The sequence below is a fragment of the Homalodisca vitripennis genome, chromosome 8, assembly GCF_021130785.1.
Source record: "Homalodisca vitripennis isolate AUS2020 chromosome 8, UT_GWSS_2.1, whole genome shotgun sequence".
Classification (NCBI taxonomy): Eukaryota; Metazoa; Arthropoda; class Insecta; order Hemiptera; family Cicadellidae; genus Homalodisca; species Homalodisca vitripennis.
The window spans coordinates 29,692,815-29,714,027 of record NC_060214.1 but is presented as its reverse complement, the minus strand read 5'-3'; the positions used below and the strand labels follow the sequence as shown (position 1 = coordinate 29,714,027).

The following is a 21,213-nucleotide window of genomic DNA, read 5'->3' as shown; positions in this document are numbered from 1 at the left end:
TCTTTAGTAGCTACAGTATTTATAACTTTAAAACTACAGTATTTTGACACTTCAGATTTGTGGAAGTATACAAAATGTCCTCAACTCTAAAAACTGTCTTCGAGTAGATGTTCTAAATACATTCTATGTTGTTATATATTCAAAGTCGTAACAACACACCAATGTTATTTGTTCGTAGGAAATAATTAGAACACACAAGTTTGAGGATCAGCAATAAAAGCTTGATGAATCAAACATTTTTATTTATCAGTTAATCTGAACTTATTATTTCGTTTGTACTCTATGAACAGTAAAGTGTATTCAAACTATTCAGGATAGATTTGGTATTTAATAATAATTATTCCTATTAGCACTTTTTCTACGGAATGAAACAAGATCTAATATACGTTACGTCATTTAGGCGTATAACCGTTATTATGCAGTTTTTATTTTATTGATTAGAGAAGTGAAGTAGTGTTAATGATTGATTCGTATATAAATGGTTAAACCTTATTAAAGTGTTTTCTTTCTGTCATACTAGATTTCCAGAATTGTAATGACATCAGGCGTTTGTCTTTGTCTTCACACATAATATAACTTATATATATATATATATATATATATATATATATATATATATATATATATATATATATATATATATATATATATATATATATATATTACTAAATTTCTTAGTGTATATAAAGTTTATGAGACTGTTCTTACTATAACTTCCGCTCTAATATTAATTTAAGTATCTTTATTTACATGTATTTTTGTATTATCTAATATATATACAACCGCATGTGTAACTGACTGACTGACTCACGTATACTAATTCTAACCTACTTCCAGATGAGTTAGAGACTTGAAAATTTGGTACACAGATAGCTTTCCACGTGTAACCACCAGGAAAATCCCGAAAAGTGAGAATTTTTCATTTTCAACCCCTCAAAAAAAAATTCCCAAAAATCGCGCATTCTTCACCCCTGCAGACATTTTTTGTAAGCCCGATAGCGGGCGAAACCGTTGGAGCTAAGCTCGGATCTGACGAAAAATTCATAATCAGGAATGAGGTGAACTACAAAAAAGGTCCAGTGACTTTTTGCTCTATCTTCCATGGTTTAAGCGACAAAACGCTCGAACATTTGAAATTCCAGAGATTTTTTTCGATCGATAAAAATAATGTTTCAAGCCCCGATAGCGGCCGAACCGTTGGTCGTTAGCTCAAATCTGATTGACCCATCAAATTAGCAAATTGCGCGATCTACAGAAAAGGTCCAGTAACTTTTTGCCCTATCTCGATTGGTTTGGCCGAAAAACGTGATTATGTACAATTTTGTTGTAACTTTTACGCGAAACTTTTGTTTTTGGGGTCGATAGCGGCGAAACCATTGGTCGGAGGTCAAAATAAGACAACGTTTTATTTAGGAAATAAGATGACCTACAAAAAAGGGTCCAGTGAGACTTTTTTACTTTATATTTCCCTTAGTTTGACCGCAAAAAACGCGATTAAGTGAAAATATTGGACATTTTCGCCTAAAAATTTACATTCCGGGCTTGATAGCGGCTAAAACGGTTGGTCCGTAACTCAAAACAAATTTTAAACGGGATTTAGGAAATCACGTGATCTAGCAGAAAAGGTTCAGTGACTTCGGGAGTTGGCTGAGCAACGACACCAACGTTAGCTAAGCGTCCAATAGTAGATAGGGACAGAGGAATATTTCTTATGTTCACAGACACAATACCCTCTAAAAAAGGCCCAAGTGTGTCATTAACCCCGCGGTAATATTAACCCCCCCCGGGGATTTCCTGGTATGACCTGATAACCTCCTGTACATTCAACCCCCTGATGTGTTAACCCCCCTGGGTAACATTAAACCCCCCCAGGGAATTTCCTGCCATGACCTCATGTCCGAATTTTACCAGTCACCAAATCTCTTAACCCCCCCCCCTGGGAAGATCCTGGTATGACCAGATAACCCCCTGGAGACATCCCCCGGTAACGTTAACCCCCCCTGGGAAGTTGTTCATATGACCAGACAATATCCTGACGAAATTAAACCCCCTCTTGTCTTAACCTCCTTAACATTAAATCACCCACCCAGGGAATTTCTCGCCTTGACTAGATAGTCTCCTGGTGATATTAAACCCCCTGTTCGACTTAAAATACTGCCTTGAGGTCGGTTTTTATTATGTTTATACTAAACAATTCAAGATAGCTGACCCGTGCAGACTTTTCTCCCGAGCTCATTTTCTGGCTAAACCATAGGTCGTAGATTCAGATCTGAGGGCACAATCGAAAGACAAAATTAAATTTCCAACAAGAAAGGTCCAGTCACTTTTTGTCGTATCTCTAACGGTTTTAACCGCAAAATGCCCTCAAAGTCAAAAGTTTTTACGAATCCGGAAAAAAATCTATGAAAAAGGTCAATTTTTAAATCCCTTGTCATTTACTTAATGTCCGGACTTAACCAGTCACCGAATTCCGCTTATCCCCGAATTTGCAAGCGTTTACTTTGGGGGCCTGGGGGCGTAGCCCCCAGCGAGCCGAAGGCGAGTTCTATATATATAAAAATGAATGTTTTGTATGTTTGTCCTTTATGGAATCGTGAACTATTGACCGATCATGAGATGAAAATTTGTACGTATATGTATTTTTCCACGGAGAAGGTTTATAAGCTATGCCCATCCCTTTCCGATTCAGGATTCCCGCCCCACTGGTTACAGAAATACCCATAAGAAATGCATTGCAGCAAACATATGTTAACGTCTTTTTTCAAATTTTTAATCATAGCTGTTCTTTGTAAACATATATTACACTTATAGTTTTAAAGCATAGAGTAAGCTTAAGAGAAACGACAAATTTTGTTTAAAACTGTTTTTGCAATCACTGTTAAACATAGACTTTACTATCCAGATAATACAATTCAAATTTGACGTAAAAATTCACCTTTAACTGCAATATTTATTTAATATAAACCATGCTCATGCTTGATCAGAAGAGGTAATGCAGATATCATAATTACTATCTTACGTTGGCTACAAATATAAAGAATGTTATAAAATCAACCTTAGTTGTTTTTTTTGACAGAAGTATGGTTCTCAAAACTCCGTGTGTACATATCTCTCGATCGAGACAACAAAGCAAGCTCAATCGTGGCATCGGAGATATAACTAATTTAATCTAAAATTTATTATAGTAAAAAAAAAATTTACTAAGTAATATAAGGACTTCGGTTCTTAAGATTGCGTGCGAAAGCCGTGGGTAACAGCTAGATAGAGGCAGGAATATGGTACATACCTTCATAATACGGCCCAAGAGGCTCACGATGGAACGACTATCAATTATCTCAGCAATGTTTAGAATGTGATAGAAAAAGAAATAAGTGAATATAGTGTACTGTTTTCAACGGGAAATTGCGTGCGAAGCCGCGGGCAACTTTTTGCAAAAAATTATTGAAATGCGCAGCAAAGCGCGCCGGGCCCGCTAGTATATATATATATATATATATATATATATATATATATATATATATATATATATATATTGTTTTCTTTTTGGTTTATTTTAGTTAACAATTATGAGGAGATGTTTACCAACACTTTCTGTAAAACGTGATTGTCAGCTTATTTTTCATATTTACTATGATGAGTTGATCATAGTTCAAGTATTTAAAATTAGCTATATTTACTTTTGAATCAGTTTTAATGGTTTCTGCCTTTAAGTTTGAATTTTATTGTACCAAAAAATGTTTAAATTAGTAAACATAACAAAATGTTGTCAATTTAATAAACAACTTCGTCCAGAATTCTATTGGTATGTATGACATTTTGAGAATTAATTCGCAATTCAGTTAATTAATATTTTATTGTCCTCCTCTGCAGACTAATGGTTATAGTCTCGGCTCTTTAATTAAGAGATCACGGGTTCAAATCCCAGGGAGGGCCAATAATGTATAGACACGAAACAGTGCATGTAGTTTGAAAATAAAGCAGTGTACATCGAAGCCTACATAGCTGAAGCTGAGGCTTCAGAGAACAAACAAAAACAAATAATATTTTATGTTTTATTATGAGATCGCACAATCGCATGTGTTACTATAAGTAATTACACATGACAACATTTCAATAAATTTGAACTCTACCTGTCAATTATAAGGAAAATAAATAACAAAGTATGACAATATATTAGGGGAGAAGTGCATTTGAATTATATTGTAATGTATGTTTTTTTCAATTATCTCTGTAAATATAAAAATCAAAATAAAGTCTTAGTTGGACAATCAAATAAAGTTCTTCAACACAGTTAAAGCATAAGATATATTGAATAAACATGTATTGGATATAGCAGATAAACCCGTTATGAGTAAAGGGAAGGGAGAAATTGTACCTTCGGTCAGGATGTAAGTAGTAGATAGTTTGTTATTTCTGCTTTAGTACATGATAATATTTTATTAATTACGGTATAATATTAAGAATCATGTTAATGAATTATATTAATCTCTCTAAATGCAGATGTTGCGTTTACCTCCATATCACCTTCCTCTCAGTGCAGCTTTTAAAATCTGACACTGTGACAGACAACTACTGGAATCTGGAGTCCACGTCCATCTGAAGAGATCCAAAAATAATCGGCTATGAAGATATTGGAAACAAAATATTTGCACTGTGTCAACATCAGCGTAAATTCGAACATGTATGCTGAATTCTTCTTACTCTACGGTCAAAAAGCATATATACCCGAGTTTGGACGTTAACCACAAATAACTAGTAGGGTATAAAAACAGGTGTACATTAAAATGTAGCTCGTTTATTTCTGCGTTACACATATATAAACCAAATAATTTACAAAAATAACTTCCAGTTTTCACGTTGATAATAATGAAAGAAGGTACCGACCGGTTTATGGCGCTTTCCAACCAAACTGTTCATTTGAACATTCATAACTCGAGAATTTGTGACACTATTAAGACCAAGGTTTAATGCAAGATATGTACATGTACACTGTTTTAGTATGAAATTTTAGAGTTCTAAAATTACATGAAAAATGTGTTATTAAATTACTATCTTAACTTTTATTCTTGACCGAGAGGTTCAAAACATTTGGCATAGGTCTCGATATGGAGCTTTTAAAATCATTGTCTTGGATGTATAATTTTGTAATTCACTATTGAAAACGTATAACTTGTAACACAGTTTCAACTGAACATATTTTGCTCATTTACCGTGACCACTGGCCACGCTATTTGTTTGAATGCGCAAACCGCCAGACTGCCTAAGATGGTGTTGCTTCGGAGTATAGTTACTAAATTTCAATTTAACTCCCGTTATTGTCGCTCTACTGGTTGGTTTGTGGTTAACCTTAAGACTCTGCTATCTATACCTTTTAAGCCGAGACTAGTTTAAACCCTCATACGCTCGAAATGATTACTACTTAATAAACGTAAATGCCAAGTTTAACACTAAACGCTAACTGGGCTCTATACTGGGATTTGTTTGAAGGATGGTAAAGTTTCTGATTCCTATTCAGTTACTAGATTGGGTGGTACGAACCTTCCCCGAAATAAATGGGTTCTTTTGAACAGATTTCGAACTGAAATGGGATGGTGCAGTGCACATAGGAAATAAGTAGATCCACCATGTGATTGTGGAATGGGTTCTCAGACAATAGAGCACACTGTCAATAAATGTTCCTCGCGTTCTTTTCCAGCCGGGATATTTAACAGTTCTTTAGCCAACAGCTTAAATGGACCTTGGCTGGATTGGCTTCTGGTTTAGATATGACTGTGTCAAAAGATTAATAGATTCATTTCTTTTAGGCTTAGTTTGTTGTATTCTTTTCGATGCAAGTACTTTGGTACTTTAGTATAATGGCTTACAAATAAATAATACACATTACGAACATATATTAACCCCCATGTTTTCTCACTATGTAAGAATGATCATCGACACAGAATAAGGGATAATAATACTCTTAAATTGTCTCATAGTGGTTCAAAAATATATGAGAAGCCCCATAGTTCCTAATCTACTTATGAGCATTCAGAAGTCCCCAGTATTTTGCTTCCTTTACAAAAAAAGAAACGAAAAAGTATTTAAACCTCCACGTAAGGGATTCGCACGGACTGTAATGCAAAGAAGACTTGTCTAATTTACTTGAAAATGTTTACATATCACTTATATATTTATTTTTGTTCTAGACAAAGTGAAAAAGACTCCCTGTGTTGTCGGTATTCCAACAACAAACAGTTTATCGTCGCAGGACACACGGACGGTGTAGTAAAGGTATATGAGTCTATGACGGGTAAACCAGTCAATAAAATGAGCAGAGAAGATGTAAAAGATGAAGTTCCCGTCACAAGTGTCCACTTCAAACCCCAACCGGGCAAAGGCGAAACTACCAACATTCTTACAACATGTGAATTTCCTCACTTTCTATGTCATTTTAATTTGCTGACAATACGTTATTTAAAGTCGATATGCAAGTTTATGTAGAAAAGTATGAATATGCCAAGTATGACTATTTAATACGTAAATTGAGTTATGTAGTATTATTCATTGACACTCATTGTGTCGGGAAAATGTACCGTACTTGACGCTAGTGGTGTATGCAGAATTAGAGTTTTGGAACGAACCCACTCATCTCGTATTTCATTTATGGTGATCAGCGAGCAAAAAATATTATTGTTTCTTTAGTAGCTGATTAATCGCTGATGGGGTCCCTAGAAGAACCAATGATTCCTAAGAACTAACCAAACTGTAAGTTCCTTAACCTCATATAAATAGCGGTTTTCTCTGAGAATACTTGAGGGTTCTACCTATGACAAAAACTACCTTAACCGTTTGCAAGAGATCAAGCCACTCGGGTAATGGATATTAATAAAATCAAGTTAATTTATAGTTTTATTTCCATCGATATCTTCAATGTTCGTGTTTATGTTTTTACAATCTAGGCTAAAATAAACTAATCATATCAGAGCGTTGTAGGACGCATAAGCCAGGAATCACAACCAACATGTTGTGTGTCAACTCTACTAACTTTTAGCACTTAATAAAAGCAAAACGTAGCTAATTATTAAAACTAAATTACATAATACTAGTCACAATAGGTATGCACTCACCGACCAACACCGTAAGAATGACAAGAGGCCAATATTAAATGACAAATGTCACGGCAGAAACAAGATGGTGGCAAAAGAGGAGGGAACGGGCCATTATTATTATTGGTTCATTCTAGATAAACATCTTCAAAACCATTCTGTGACTTCGCATTAATTTGTTACAAATAGCTAATTTGTTTGATACTTTAGATTTCCTTGTTCGTTTATTTTTCAAAATTGACAACCAAAGCGGTCTTATTTAAACTAATGGTAGACTGATCGGTTAGTCTGCTATTAATGTATGAAACCTCGATTATTTTCATTTAAAGAAATGAGTTAACCGATCTATTATGTTGGATTCATACTAATTCACAAGATGGTCTTTGGACCAACAATGATGTACAGTTTTAGAATTTTCTGTTGGCCTTTTTCTCATGTTTACTTAGGGTTCTTTTATCCTTACGTTTAATGGTATTTCTGTCTCGCCTATTTTTTCCCTATTGCAACTACATTTTATACTGTAAATACCGTTTTTGGAATTCTGTACGATACATTTTGTTTTGTTTTTACGGGACTTGTCTAAGAGTATTATGTGTTTTAACGCAGTTTTAATGTTGTATTTTCTACCTACTCCTCTGATTTCCCCCGACAATCCCGGCGCATAAGGGATTGTTATAAAAGCAAATTTATCTCTATTCTGATATATTTGACTCAGGAACGATTTTTCTGGGTCGTTTGTGTATTATTGACTGAGAGTAGTCATTGCGTCTAAGATCCAATTCTTCTTTCTAAAATTCTTCTTTACCTGAGCCTAAGCCCTTTTCTCTATTAAATATTATCCCGTGTGTGCATTCTTTCAAAACCCCGTAGTCTTAAGGACATCTATATCTCTTAATACACACACATCCATAAAAGGAAGCTTGTTTTAGACTTCCACTTGCAATGCGAGGCGGAAAGAATGGAAAATGCTATTAACGTTAATACAAAACTCGTAGAGTCTCCATGAGATAAAACTACAAAACCAAGGCTTTTTGCTCAAATTTTTCCATAAATATATTGGCGAAAATAGGAAACAGTGGAGAACCCATTACCATTCAGTCATCTTGACGATAAATTTTACTATCTTACTCAATAATTGTATTGAGTGCATAGTTCTCATAGTTCCATAATGACTGGACATAATGGCACGGGAAGTTTAGTCCTTTGATTTGATATTTGGTCTTCTTTGATACATTGTTCAATGATTTAGAGAATTTCTGGAACTGGTAAATTTGTGAATAGACTTCTAACATTGATTTAAAAACTAATATAGCAAAATATAATTTTATAACATTTTGTAGTTGCCAAGTGCCTATTGAGGTCACTAACATTAATGTTATGATTTTTGAAACCGTTATTGAGGAGGTAAATCGTAAAAACATTCTTAGTAATTAATATTGATAAAAATTAAATTTTATGGAACGCATTAATGATTTGTTCAAAGGTTTCTTCTGGCATATATGCATTGAGAAATCTAAATACATATTTCACAGCAACTGTATTAAAATCACCCTATTATGGCCTTGTATATCCTTACTTATCATACGGTATTGCTACTTGGAGATGTTGTAATTTAAATGAGTTTCAGAGACTGTTTGTCTTGAAAAAATCCCATACGAATCATTAAAAAAGTACAGTTGAAAGAGGCGTGTAAATCTGCTTTTAAAGAATTAGAGTTTGTAATAATGATAGAGCTTGCCTTTTTTATATAGTTTAGAAACAATATTGCATTCTTAATTTAAATGTAACTCTTTTGAGGAGAGAGATTACCACAATCACTACACACGATATAATCAAATTCCCAGACCTCAGCTACACACACTAAATCCATCCAGAAACCTTCCGTCTCAAGCAGGAGTAATATTTTATAACAGACTCTCAGAATATATTAAATTATAAACCAATGACATATCATTCAAAAGAAACATGAAAAATCTTCCCTAGGGCATTGTACACTGTGGATGAATTTGTGGAAAACTACGTTATAGCTTAAAATACTTCGATGGTTCTATGCATTTAAATAAAATGTTAATTTTTTAATACCAGGACATTAGTAATAAGCACGTTTAGTTAAACAAATTTTATTCAATTGACTTTAATAACACAACTTAATGTTGTTAAATACTATTAAAATATTAGTTATTATTAAAGTAAAAACTTACTAGGTTGTAAGTTTCACCCAACCTCAGGGATTTTTATCTCTCTACAAAATCCTTGGAACGTTTGATAAAATAGTCAGTTTTTCCTACTAATGGCGTTAAAATGTCCAAAAGGTCTTTGGGTAACTCCTTGTAAGGTGAATCACGAAAACTAATGATAGGCTGGAGAGGCATGCTAGGTTTATGGGTTTTGGGAAGGCCATACAATTGGGGGATTTTGAATGGTGAGGAATTAATTTAGATCCTTATTTATCTGAAAAATATGCTTGGTGTTTTCTTAAGTGTTCTCTACTTTTCATTCAAAGGAATCTGTTGGATCTTTATTTGTTACAGCATTTATAACAATAATTAAGACAAATTATCTCTGGAAAATTATATATTTTTAAAAGATTATTAACTTATTCTGGATCACCCATTTGAACATCCATTCCATTATAACTATGCCTTGATTCAAAACAATACCAATCCAAACCAAATGTCTCACTGATGATAACCAGAAGCCATCAACAGAATTCGATATTGATGCACTTTGTCCCACCAATGTTAATTCCAAGGTCTAGCCATTGAATGTTAACAGTGCTCTAATGAGACTTCTGTGTTCTACATTATCTGTGATTAACCTGATATTTTTCTCGGATGGTCAATGTGAAATTTCCTACCCGATTTGCTCTCAGTAATTTCTCTTCCTTAAGGTAAGTTCGTAGTGAGTCCAACAACATCGGAAATATATTATTGCTTCACTACCAATTATTGGCTTGAAGCTTACCAACAGTATAACAAATTACATAAATTTAGTTTTCTACACATACAGTAGGTGTGACGGGAAATGTTTTTTCCATAAGATTTCTATGTTTCACTATTTAAAGACCGAGAATGTTACCCAGACTTTTAATGGAAAGCTATTAGTGCTACGGCATTTTGCCATTAACGATAACTGTAAATAAAACTGTTACCAATTAAAAAATTGTAATACCACTCGGAATTGTTTTTATTGCGGTTTGGTTTTATATCTACTTTCTAATTGTTTTAGACACAGATGGGAAAGTAATTCTGTGGAATTATGAAACAGGAAAAAAGATCAAACAGATAGAAGAAAAGAGGCAAACCCTTGGCGCCACCTATCATCCAAAACTTTCCAAGTTTCTGACACTCGGCGATGACTCTGCGATATACCTTTATGATGAAGAAACTATGCGACTCGAACACACTTACGAAAAAGGGTGAGAACTAGTTTATAACGTAATCATGAACAAACAACTATGTAGTTCTTAATTGCTTCTCTTAGTTCCTACTTGCTGCAAGTATGTAAATATTAAAATAATGACAAGTTAAAATAGCTTACGAGTATTGATATTCCATGATTGCAGACATTCATACACTGATATATCACAGTGATGAATTAGCCAAACTCTAAACTACATATTACAATAAAATATACTGTACGACAAAAAATAAAGCACATACCTGCTTTGCACAACACAAGCATAAAGTAAATACTGGTGAGGACAAACCCAAAAGATGTCACTGCATAATTAAGATCACTACACAATACATATTGCTTGTACCAGGAAAGGTGGAAGTCTGGGCAGAAAAGCAATGTCAGCACTTCCTGTGGTATCGCGGCACGTCATCTGAAATATAACAGAGAAAACAGGAAGGCGATGATCGTGAGGGTAAGGGTAAAGACAGACGCTTGTGTCTTACGCTTTGGTCCTGGATCTCAATTTCTGAGTGTGCGCACAAATTTTATTGGCTGGAATTTGTTTGATTGTTACCTTTGTATACTTTTTTATTTTGAGTTTAAACTTATGTCTTAGTATTTGTTGATACCTGAGGAAGACTGTAGATTTCAATTCTAGATACGTAGTGTTCTATTTTTGTAACACATCATTATTGCAAATGTCCGAAATTCTATTATTATTTCACTACAAACACTTATACTATATTAAAGGTAATTACATACTAATGACAGAATAAATGAAATATTTCCTCAAACATTTCCAACTAACTAAATTAAACCCACATAGAAAATACATATTCTATCGTCAAAACTATAATACACTTCTCTAGTAAAATAGATGTGCAATAATAAAAATATAGTTGCATAACGGTTTTGAAATATTTTCCAAATAATTTAAAACCAAACAATAATTATATTTTTAGATTTAATAATTGATTTCAACATTAATGCTGTAACTTTCACCTTAAGTAAATTATTAAAGGCAGGCTACAGCTATGAACACTTTTCTACAACTGTTATGTTTCAATATGTACTTTCTGCTAATGATTTAACAAACACTCATGAAACTACAGTATACAATACATAATTCAATCTACTTATAAGCAATATCTTATATTTATGCTATTAAAATCCTGTATACTCTATTTACAGCTGCAGCCCTTGTTAGATCAGTGTTGAACTACTTTTAAATATTCTTAAAATGTTTTATTCAATTATTTTCTTTCATTTTAAAATCTTGTCTACTTTAATAGGACTCTGTAAAAACATTCACTGTAAATATTTGGTTACGGACGTGTTATTTTATGTTTGTTATTTAAAGCAATATTGTTGTGTGCGGTGGTGTGGACCTTTGTGTACGTTTGCTATTCACGACTTCGGTGAGTTCACCACTACATGTTTACTACTTTCTTAAATTTATGTGCATGTTTATCCTTATGCCTTAAAGTTGTTTACTCCTGGTGAAGCAGACGGATTGTAATCCTCTAAACGAAGTGTTCTATTCTTTTAAATAGTAATGGTGACAAATGTCGTAAAACCTGTTATCCTATCAAACTGTTCATCGTGAATAATAAACTTTAAACAGCGAATTTCTAACTTTCAAAATGTAACCTCTATCTTGTATGATCCTTATACAATTTTAAGATGGAATCAATGTGTGTGCGCAGCATGGTCTCTTCCGTGGTGGACGGCCATTCCTCTCGAGTGTTCGCCGCCATTTTCCATCCTCTGCAGCAGACAGAGTTCGTATCCGGGGGCTGGGACAGTGTGGTCCACTTCTGGGACCTACGACAGCCCAATTCACTCCGGTACATCAAAGGTGTCCACATGTGTGGAGAGGGCCTCGACATCAGCAGGAATGGCCGAGAGGTGAGGAGCTGTGTGTGTTCGGTAGCACTCTTCGGTAACGAGCTCAATGTTTCCCTCTAATATAAATTCAAATTTGCACCAAACACTGTACTTACTATTTTGCGATTTTATGTTTAGTTGAAGGCTAAATTTGTCTAACTGTAGCTTTGGCCAACTTCTTAATCGAAAAGTTTCACCTTGAAAGTGTATAGTGTAAAAGTAGTTTTGTTTTGATAAGAGGAGGTTCCAACAACCATATTACAATATTCTGGCGAATTGCCTACTGTTAAAAATAAGGGATTGTCTAAGCGAAGAGTACCCGCAAATAATTTCTTTCCAAACTAAACATTGTATCTCATTTCAACATAAAAGTCTAAAATTGCTCATTGTTGTTTGCCTGAAGTCCATTATATGAATTAGGATTAAAGTACATCGGGAACTTTATTTTCTTGGAAGGAAATTAATCGAGTGATAAATTAAATTAGTGGACCAACCAATTAGTCAACTCTTGGAAATAAAGCACATTTAGTTTCCAGTGCTAATAAACAAACTAGAAAGAAAATTAAGACACAATGGTGATTTGCGATCGCTATATGTTACAAAAATGTTGATACTACATTTTTGATGATTGATATCTACCCTCTTCTTCTTCTTCCTCTTCTTCAGCGGCGGTCCAATGTCACACTTTTTATTTTTTAAGTGTTTTTGCATGTTTTTCCATTAGCGTTTTTTATGCCACAAGAAGAGAGCATATTCCAACACCTGAAACTTAGTATTATACATTTTGTAACATATAACTATGGGATATATCCGAAATCCTATTATCTTTACGAATGGATTTAAATAAGTCAATATTAATTCAGTCACACTATACCATTAAAGGTGGACCTTATTAAATAAGTTCTTTTTCTGATTTTCCTCCAGCTTAAGAATATCAAAGGTGTATTTTAGCCGGACTGGCACAGGTCAAAACTAACCCCGTAGACGGCTTTTAGTTATTTAGTTGTATCGCTAGAAGATTTTCATATTTCTCAATAATAATTTGGCTGTTAAAATAACAATAAAGTATGTATTTTTAAATGATGAAGATTTAGTTTTAGTGTAAAAATGTATATGTAAGAGATGTATACTTTTATGCATTTGATAAATTATTGATGTTTTGAACAGCTGATGACGTGCTCTTATGTGAGGGAAAACGCATTGCAGTTGTGGCATTATCAGACTGGTCGGTTGTTGGCCAACGTAGAACCAGACCCTTACAAATCAATGGTGAGTCATTGGAATGTTTTACTACAGAAATGTAATTAGCCAACCTTCTAAGCATGGAGATTACGTTTGATATACATTTGAATGGTTGTAGCTTCATTGTTCCGTTCTGGTATTTTTGTCTGATCTTTTTTTGTATCATAACGGAATTTTGAAAGAGAGTCCCACGATTTTACGGTAACTCAATAGTTTTACGGGAAGAACAGGTCTTTGGAATGATCCAGCTCATTCGGATCAGATCACTGAAATCAACCGCCTCATGAGCCGGATCTTCAGATCATTCCTCCTGTCACTCACTCCGTCTGTTCGATCATCGAATAAACCAATTAAAACTAAGCAATTATTGTATCTTGATACAATAAATTATATTAGTTAAAATAATCAATTCTGCTTTTGTTATTAAAAATATAACGTAAAACATAATTTCATTTTTTTCGTCCTGTGTACCATGAAATATTATGGAGAAAAAAATCATAGTTAGTATTATTATCTGTACAGTAAAATAAATTTTAATTGCTCAAAGTGAAACACAACAGTTTTCAACGAGGTGTAACTGTCGTCCAGAATAAATTCAAATTTAAAACAGTTTTCTCTTATGCGTAGCAGATCACTCAGGTCATAAAGAACTACGAAACCGAAGAATGTTAAACTGGCTGGCGGCTCCCAGCTGGCGAATCGCGACGCGATGATTCGTTAAATCAGGAGTCGGCTCACCAAATGACCCGGTTCATCTCATCACATGATCTGACTGATCTCAGATCATTTTGTGACCCGGATCAGTGAGCCGGTTCGCTCATGATCTGCGCATCACTAGAACACAATAAGAAACCTTTCACTGATTTTGTGAATTTTATAGTATTCGAAATTAAACTTCTTTGCCTCCATTAGTGCAGTTAATTAATTAAAATCAGCATAAAATATTTGACAGAATGCCGATTATAGGCGTAGCCAAAGGGGATCAACATGTGGATTATAATCCACTCCCTAGAGGTCCCTGAAACCCCTCAAAATATGATAAAATAGAATAATCTAGAAGAAAAACTTATCCACATTTTAACTATCAAACCGTTGCTTGGTAATTATACTTGACATAACTCACATTAAGAGTTTTTGCCAAGTTGTTCCATTGTTTCCATTTATTATTCCCGGCAAACTTCCCCTTTGAACATCCTGTTTACGCCACTAATACAGACATTTATGGTTCAAATCTGGTTAGCTAAACTTTTAGGTTAAAATATCATGTTTAGCCACAGTAATTAAACCTATTGTGGATACTATAAACAAACAGAATTTTGGAAATATACAGTATAAAACAAAATAACTTAATATCGAAGACTTATAAAGGTCCAAATTTATAAAGGATTCATAATCGAGGCCCGAACTTTCCATCCTTAATGAATAAAATGAAACCGCTGATAAAATATCTGTGGTTATGGAACAACATAAATTAAACATACTATGCTTATTATATGTTGATATAGGAATTATATTCTCTGTTATGAAATCGTGACCACTCAAATATGAAGGGTTATGTTTTATTTCCCTTTATTTCACTTCTGTTTTAGCTATACTGCGGTCAGTGGATGACGAACGAGACTATGTTAATTGGAGGCACAGACCCCAACCTTTTGAGGATTGTGTCACTCAAGACCTTGTCTGTAAGTTCCGCGTTGTTTTTTTTATTAGAATATTTTATAGCCAGTGGATGTCAAAACATTGAATTAACTTTCATCTTTATTGTATTAAAAACAATGCAAAGTAGATGTAACCACCATATTATCTAAATAACCAATACAAACGCAAAAGTTTAAACTTTATACTCATATCAGGTTGACATTAAATTATAAATAAACTTTGTCTGAATTGAGAAAATTTCAGCAGAATAGATAGAGTTTTAGAGGTGGAGATTTAGTTCATCTTCAACGACAAACTTAGCACTGTTACTCATTTTGTTACCTCTTGAAACCTGAAACAAAAGTATTCAATAGAAGTATGAACAAGAAATTGATTGTCTGAAAGCTGCTATATCATCAAACTGGTCAGATCAAGATCTGACTGTTGATTCTAATGCCTTTGGAAGAGAAGAAATTCAAAGTGGATATAAAACGCGTCTTATATCCATCCTGGTTTTCCTTCTGGCTTTAACTTCCTCTTTCGGGCCAATCTCACTATCTCTAGGTGTGTGTATCTCCGTAGACGATAACTTGACAGGAGGATTCCAACCTATCCAGCTTCTAAATCTCCTCATTCCCACTATACATTCCAGTTCACAATTCACTCATGTGGTTAAGACACAACTGGAACTCATGTGATATTTAGTCGAAAAGTAAAAAATTGTTACTGTACCAAGAACTGTTTACCCAAACAAGTACAGAGGCAGCTTAGATTCCTCCGAGAATAAAGCTAAGCACGGTATGCTATCTTCAGCCGCAATCACATGGAGGGTTTTAACATAACCTCAATCGCACTGCTTCCTAGTCCTATTCGAAAACTGTATAGGAAAAACACCTGACAGAAATGTCAAGACGAATGCTTTGTAGAAACAACCGACTTCCAGTAGTAAAATTCTGAAAATTAATCTGAAATCCGAAGGCAGCAAATATGAATCGAGTGGAAGTAAATAAAACGCTTTACCTCACATTCAATGCAGTATCAGCGTATCGGATACGTGGATATGGCAATCCTGAAATCATTCGACCAGACAGACGTCTATGATCGTCACGAAATCAAAATATGTGTCAACGATAACTTTCATTCAATGCTGATCCAACAAGAAGGAAAATTGAAATCAGCAAAGATGCAAAACCCGTTTCCTCCTCTTGTTTGTATATCAAATGGCACCATCTGAAATCGGCAATGTATTTAATACGTTCTCGGTAGATGAAGAGGGTAGGTTTGAAAAGAGAAACCCAATACAGATCCTGCGGCGGCCTCGGTACAGTGAGGTATATCAACAACATAGTATCAAATGGTGGTGTAAGGAGATGGGCAACTGAATAGATCTGAATTATGGCTTTTGGTAAGGACCTTATCCAAGCTTTTTAGGTCGTTTCATAATAGTGAGTATTTTCCAATTCAAAACCTTATTTATTTCCAAATAAAGAAATTACAATTCCATAATAGATTAATATATACTATAGTAATGTTAAACATATGATTAAAAAATAAACATTTCTTAAAATATAGGAAAAAAGAGTTGTCTAGGGCAAATAACTATCCACCATGGTTATCTTACATTACCGGTTTTCAGTCCTTTGGTTGGCCAACAGCAGGGAGTTAACCATGGACTGTGAAATTTCTGGCCAGATTACTTGCAAAGAATCACGCTTGTGGTTGCTCGTATATTCATCAATGGTGGCATTCAACGATATAGTACAAAAACTGACTAAACAGAGAACGTCGTTTTGAAATACCGGGCCGTCCCATCCTTGCCAAAGACTTTTTACGACCAGTTTTGCTAGAAATAAAGAAGCACAATAAACTAAAGACCAGATTTCAATGAGTCCATCACTGATCTCCCTCTAACTTCAGAGAATTTCGATTCCCTTATTGCATATTTAGAATGTGGTGAAAGACTATTCAAACGTGATTACAAACACATCAGATATTTATTGGCTGGTAGACTGTCAGTTGGAGGGAAGAAGAAAACTCTTCAGCTCTAGGACTTGGGTCACCATATGTACTATCAAGTAGATAAGGAAAGGAGATGCCTGTAGCCAACGTCTAGAGTCACTTGTCACGCTTGCGATGTAACAATTTCTAAGCAAGCAATCCTGGAATTCTAAACATATAAACATCACTTAACTAAAGATGAGTCTCCACGGTCAGGCCAAAATGTATAAAAATTGTACTGTATTTACAAGCCTACGAACTAAAAAAAATAATCAGGAAGTCTAATGCTGGATGTACCTCATCGTAGAGTTGTGAGCATTTCAGTACATAAACGAGGCTGCGATTTTATCTGGAGTGAACATGACGATATAAAAGCTCGTTTATGCCATCCGGTGAAGTAAAGCACGATGTCGACACACATTTTGCGAGGAAATTAATCTTCGAGAGCCGTGTAGAACAATGGTTCACATTAGATCCAGAAATGTTTTATGAAAATGTAAATTTCCAGCACTCTTAATTCATACAAACAGAATTTGATTCAAACAGTTGGTGCGATGAAAATTAACAAGGTACTAACCGATAGCAGTGGTGTAGCCAGAACAAATTTTCGGAGGGGAGGTCAAATATCCTAGATTTAAAAAAGAGCTATCCTTCTGAGTATTTCGAAAGTTTTTAGTCCAGAATTGCAGTTTTAGTTTAGTATTACTTGGGTAACGTTTTACTACGCGAATAAAACAAGGCAAAGATTTTAATGAAAAATTGCAAACTTGTTAAAATGTTTAAGATTTGTTTTTAACTTACTAGTCAAAAATGTTTTTCAGGCGTGATAAAATAGTTGTAAAAGAACTCAAACGAAATCATATTTTAAGCTATTAAAGGCTTTAATAAGCTATCCTAACTTAGTTTGAAAGTGTTCTGGAAGGCAGTGAAGATAAACACCTCAGGGCATAAATTTCTGTATGAAGCTGCTTTGCAAGGTAATAAATGTGGAAGTCCCATTTGAAACTGTAATCAAAGTGGAAATCAAAGAACGTAATGAAAAGGGCACTGTTGAAAGAGTGATTATTGAGAACAATGATGTGGAATGTTTTGTGTTTGGGAGTGAAATTCCACGAGTTGAGTTTTAGCCAGAATTATATGAAGTTTATTTGCAGCTAACCAATTGAGAAGCCGGTCAGAAGTTTCAAGAAAATACTGGGAGTGTCTTGTTAAGTACAGTGATTGGTAGCCTAAGGAAATCAGGAAGATCGTTTACATAAAGAAGAAATAAAAGAGGTCTCAGCACTGAGCCCTGTGGTACTCTTGTCTTGACTATCGAGAATTCTGATAAATGTGTGTTTTAATTTTTGAGGATTTATATGCACTGAACTCAACCAATTAAATAAATAAGAATGAAACCCAATTCAGTGTAACTCCTCGAATTCCATAACTTTCAACTTGCTAAGCATTGGTATGTGATTGATTGCCTACGGACGGATTTGTTGATTGATTTATCACACGTAGGCTTAGAAATTGACCAATACCACCGGTGCGATGCAGAGTCCGTTAAAATAGGTATGAGGTTTATGTTAAAGATGGAGCTTATATTGGTTTCTTATTGTAATTTTGTAAAATGTCTGACGAAGAAAATCTGCTGTCGAAGGCTTTACAAATTAAAAGATTTATTGATTTTTTTTAATATAGTGATTACAATTAAGTTTGTTGTTGAACTGGAATTCGACTCCATATCTGATAATGCTCGAGAGCGAGAATTGCTTGAATACAGTGAACAGGTCCAATCAGTTGGTTCTGCAATGGTATCTGAATGACCAAGATTCAGTGGGTAGTTTCATACGAAATCTTCACGTTTTCAGCATTATTATTATTAGGTTAAGGCATTAAAATGTAAGATTTCTTGTTTAGCATACGTTTAAAACGCGTAATATGATTTTTCCAGACTATGATGTCGTACAGAGGTTCTTCTTCCGGCGTCTACAGTGCTGATCATTGCTTCAAGAGTGGGAGACAATCTAAAAAAGACGCATCTGTTGATTTGAAAATTGTATTTGCGATTGATAAATCGTTAATTGAATGTGAAGTCACCTTATAAATTATTAAACTTATGTTTGGCCTCCATTTTATAGATATAATTGGTATCGGAAGATAGAATAGGCAAAGAAGGAACTTTTTCACTTCCTTTTTCGAATTTCAACCTTTCTCTCCAAGAACCACATGCCAATGCAAAAACCAATCATGCATATATAACAGATTTTATTTTACCATAATTTCCTAGCCTTATTTCATGTTATATGCCAAGACTAGTATAACTATTGATTAGCTTAACTAGGCCAAAATAATTTGCAACATGGTGACGAAGTATTCATAGGTTCCTTCTTAATTCTTGGGAGTGCCGATGGCCGCCGAGCTGTCTAAGTCGTTGGACTTTGGGTCTTGAGTTAGAGATAGCGCAGGTTCAAATCCTGTCTGTGTCCGTTGCACTTTTTATCAGTACCATCAACCTCGTACTGTATCAGCTCTCCTCCTTATTCTGTTTCATAAGATCCTCGCACAGGCCAGTGGCCCATGAGGACGGACAGAATAACGCCTAAAAGGAGATCGGTCTCTCTTTAGAAAAAAAAGAAATTGCCAGTTTTTATCCATAGATGCATACTTTTTCAAATGCAAATTATGGATCACAGAGGCGTATCTTCTTTTTCCTAGTTGACAGTAACATAGCTGGAAATGAAAATAGGGTTATGACTAGTAAAACTAATGTACTAATGGGAACGGTAATCACAAAATTAGATATTCTTTTCAATTGACTTACTCTCACATTGAAAAAGAATTCCAATATTTACGATTTTTATACGTCAAGAAACTAATGGCTGTTCATATAGCAAACTCGGAGAATCCTTGTGGTGTTCTCCTAAACAGCCGAGATGTCAGATCCAAATATGACAAAACCTCCCGGTACTGAAGGACCAAATGCAGTACCAATTGATCAAGGACGACAAGTAGACTACGGGTTTAGTACATTCAAAACATATTTAGACTTAAGGGTGAGTTGCTTATATTATGTTCCAAAATCCTACTTTTTATGCCGTTCCCAACTCTTGTCACAAAAAGTATTACTATTTAACAACCCTTGAAATCAATGTAAATAAAGTCTTTTTTCATTTGAAGGGCGAGTTAAAATCAACATTAGGGTTTGCACAAGCTGTTAGGCAAACATGGATCATGGATTATATTGGAGAGCATAACTATCTTCTACTTTTCAAATTTCAACTTACTTTGCATACGTTGGTACCTATTATTCAACGCTAATTTAAAAAAGAAACTTTAGTTCTGTACATTTTATTTAGTTTAATTACACTCACCAGAAACCTGACCTGAACAATATGACGTTTACATTCTCTACTCTTCTAATGTATATGAATGGTAGTCGTATCTGGGGAACCATCTGCTCAAAATGTTGGATGTCTAATAAAGTCATTCAAGATATAAAGACCTAATTTTTATGTGTAGAAAAAAATCCCAAAGTATTGGAGCACTTTTACTGAGCACCTTATATAGACCAAACAGGCAATGGGCTTAATCAGATTTAAGTTAACACTAACTCAATTCCTAAAAATTTGTGATAAGGTGATTAAAATGTTTAAACTAATAGAATGGGTTATGACTGAACAGTTAAAAGTATGAATATATTGATTACACTAAAAAATTGGCCATCCACAAAAATATGATCACATAAATTTTATCTTAGTCAAATATTTGGAAGGTAAAAGCAATGCAAATCCATCAGTCTTAATCAGCATGTTTTAAATTCAACAATGTCATCTGAATGAATATTTAAAACTGTTCTTAGCTAGTAAACGTACATCCTCCTCAGATTTTATTTTTATTTGACTGGTGAGGAAGGACAGCCCAGCCCTCTCAGACTTTTCCTCCTCTTTAATTCATGGTGCAACATCCTGATGCAAATTCC

The 21,213-nt window shown here is 34.4% G+C and overlaps 1 protein-coding gene across 1 annotated transcript; it reads left to right on the top strand.

Annotated features, from left to right (window-relative positions):
- The first annotated feature begins 4,125 nt into the window (after nucleotides 1–4,125).
- Nucleotides 4,126–19,384, top strand: LOC124367120 (uncharacterized WD repeat-containing protein alr2800-like). The gene is made up of 7 exons (XM_046823774.1): nucleotides 4,126–4,388; nucleotides 6,186–6,403; nucleotides 10,314–10,503; nucleotides 12,191–12,392; nucleotides 13,539–13,640; nucleotides 15,203–15,295; nucleotides 19,186–19,384. Exons 1-7 carry the CDS (start codon nucleotides 4,348–4,350, stop codon nucleotides 19,336–19,338), a joined length of 999 nt encoding a protein of 332 aa, XP_046679730.1. The 5' UTR covers nucleotides 4,126–4,347; the 3' UTR covers nucleotides 19,339–19,384.
- Nucleotides 19,385–21,213: the final 1,829 nt, after the last annotated feature.

What these genes read in the sequence shown, in the direction of transcription:
- LOC124367120 (XM_046823774.1), top strand. Translation starts at nt 4,348, where the DNA reads ATGAGTAAAGGGAAGGGAGAAATTGTACCTTCGGTCAGGAT. An exon ending in CAGACCCTTACAAATCAATG is followed by an intron (nt 13,641 to 15,202) that starts GTGAGTCATTGG and finishes CTTCTGTTTTAG; the next exon opens with CTATACTGCGGTCAGTGGAT. An exon ending in TGTCACTCAAGACCTTGTCT is followed by an intron (nt 15,296 to 19,185) that starts GTAAGTTCCGCG and finishes TGATTTTTCCAG; the next exon opens with ACTATGATGTCGTACAGAGG.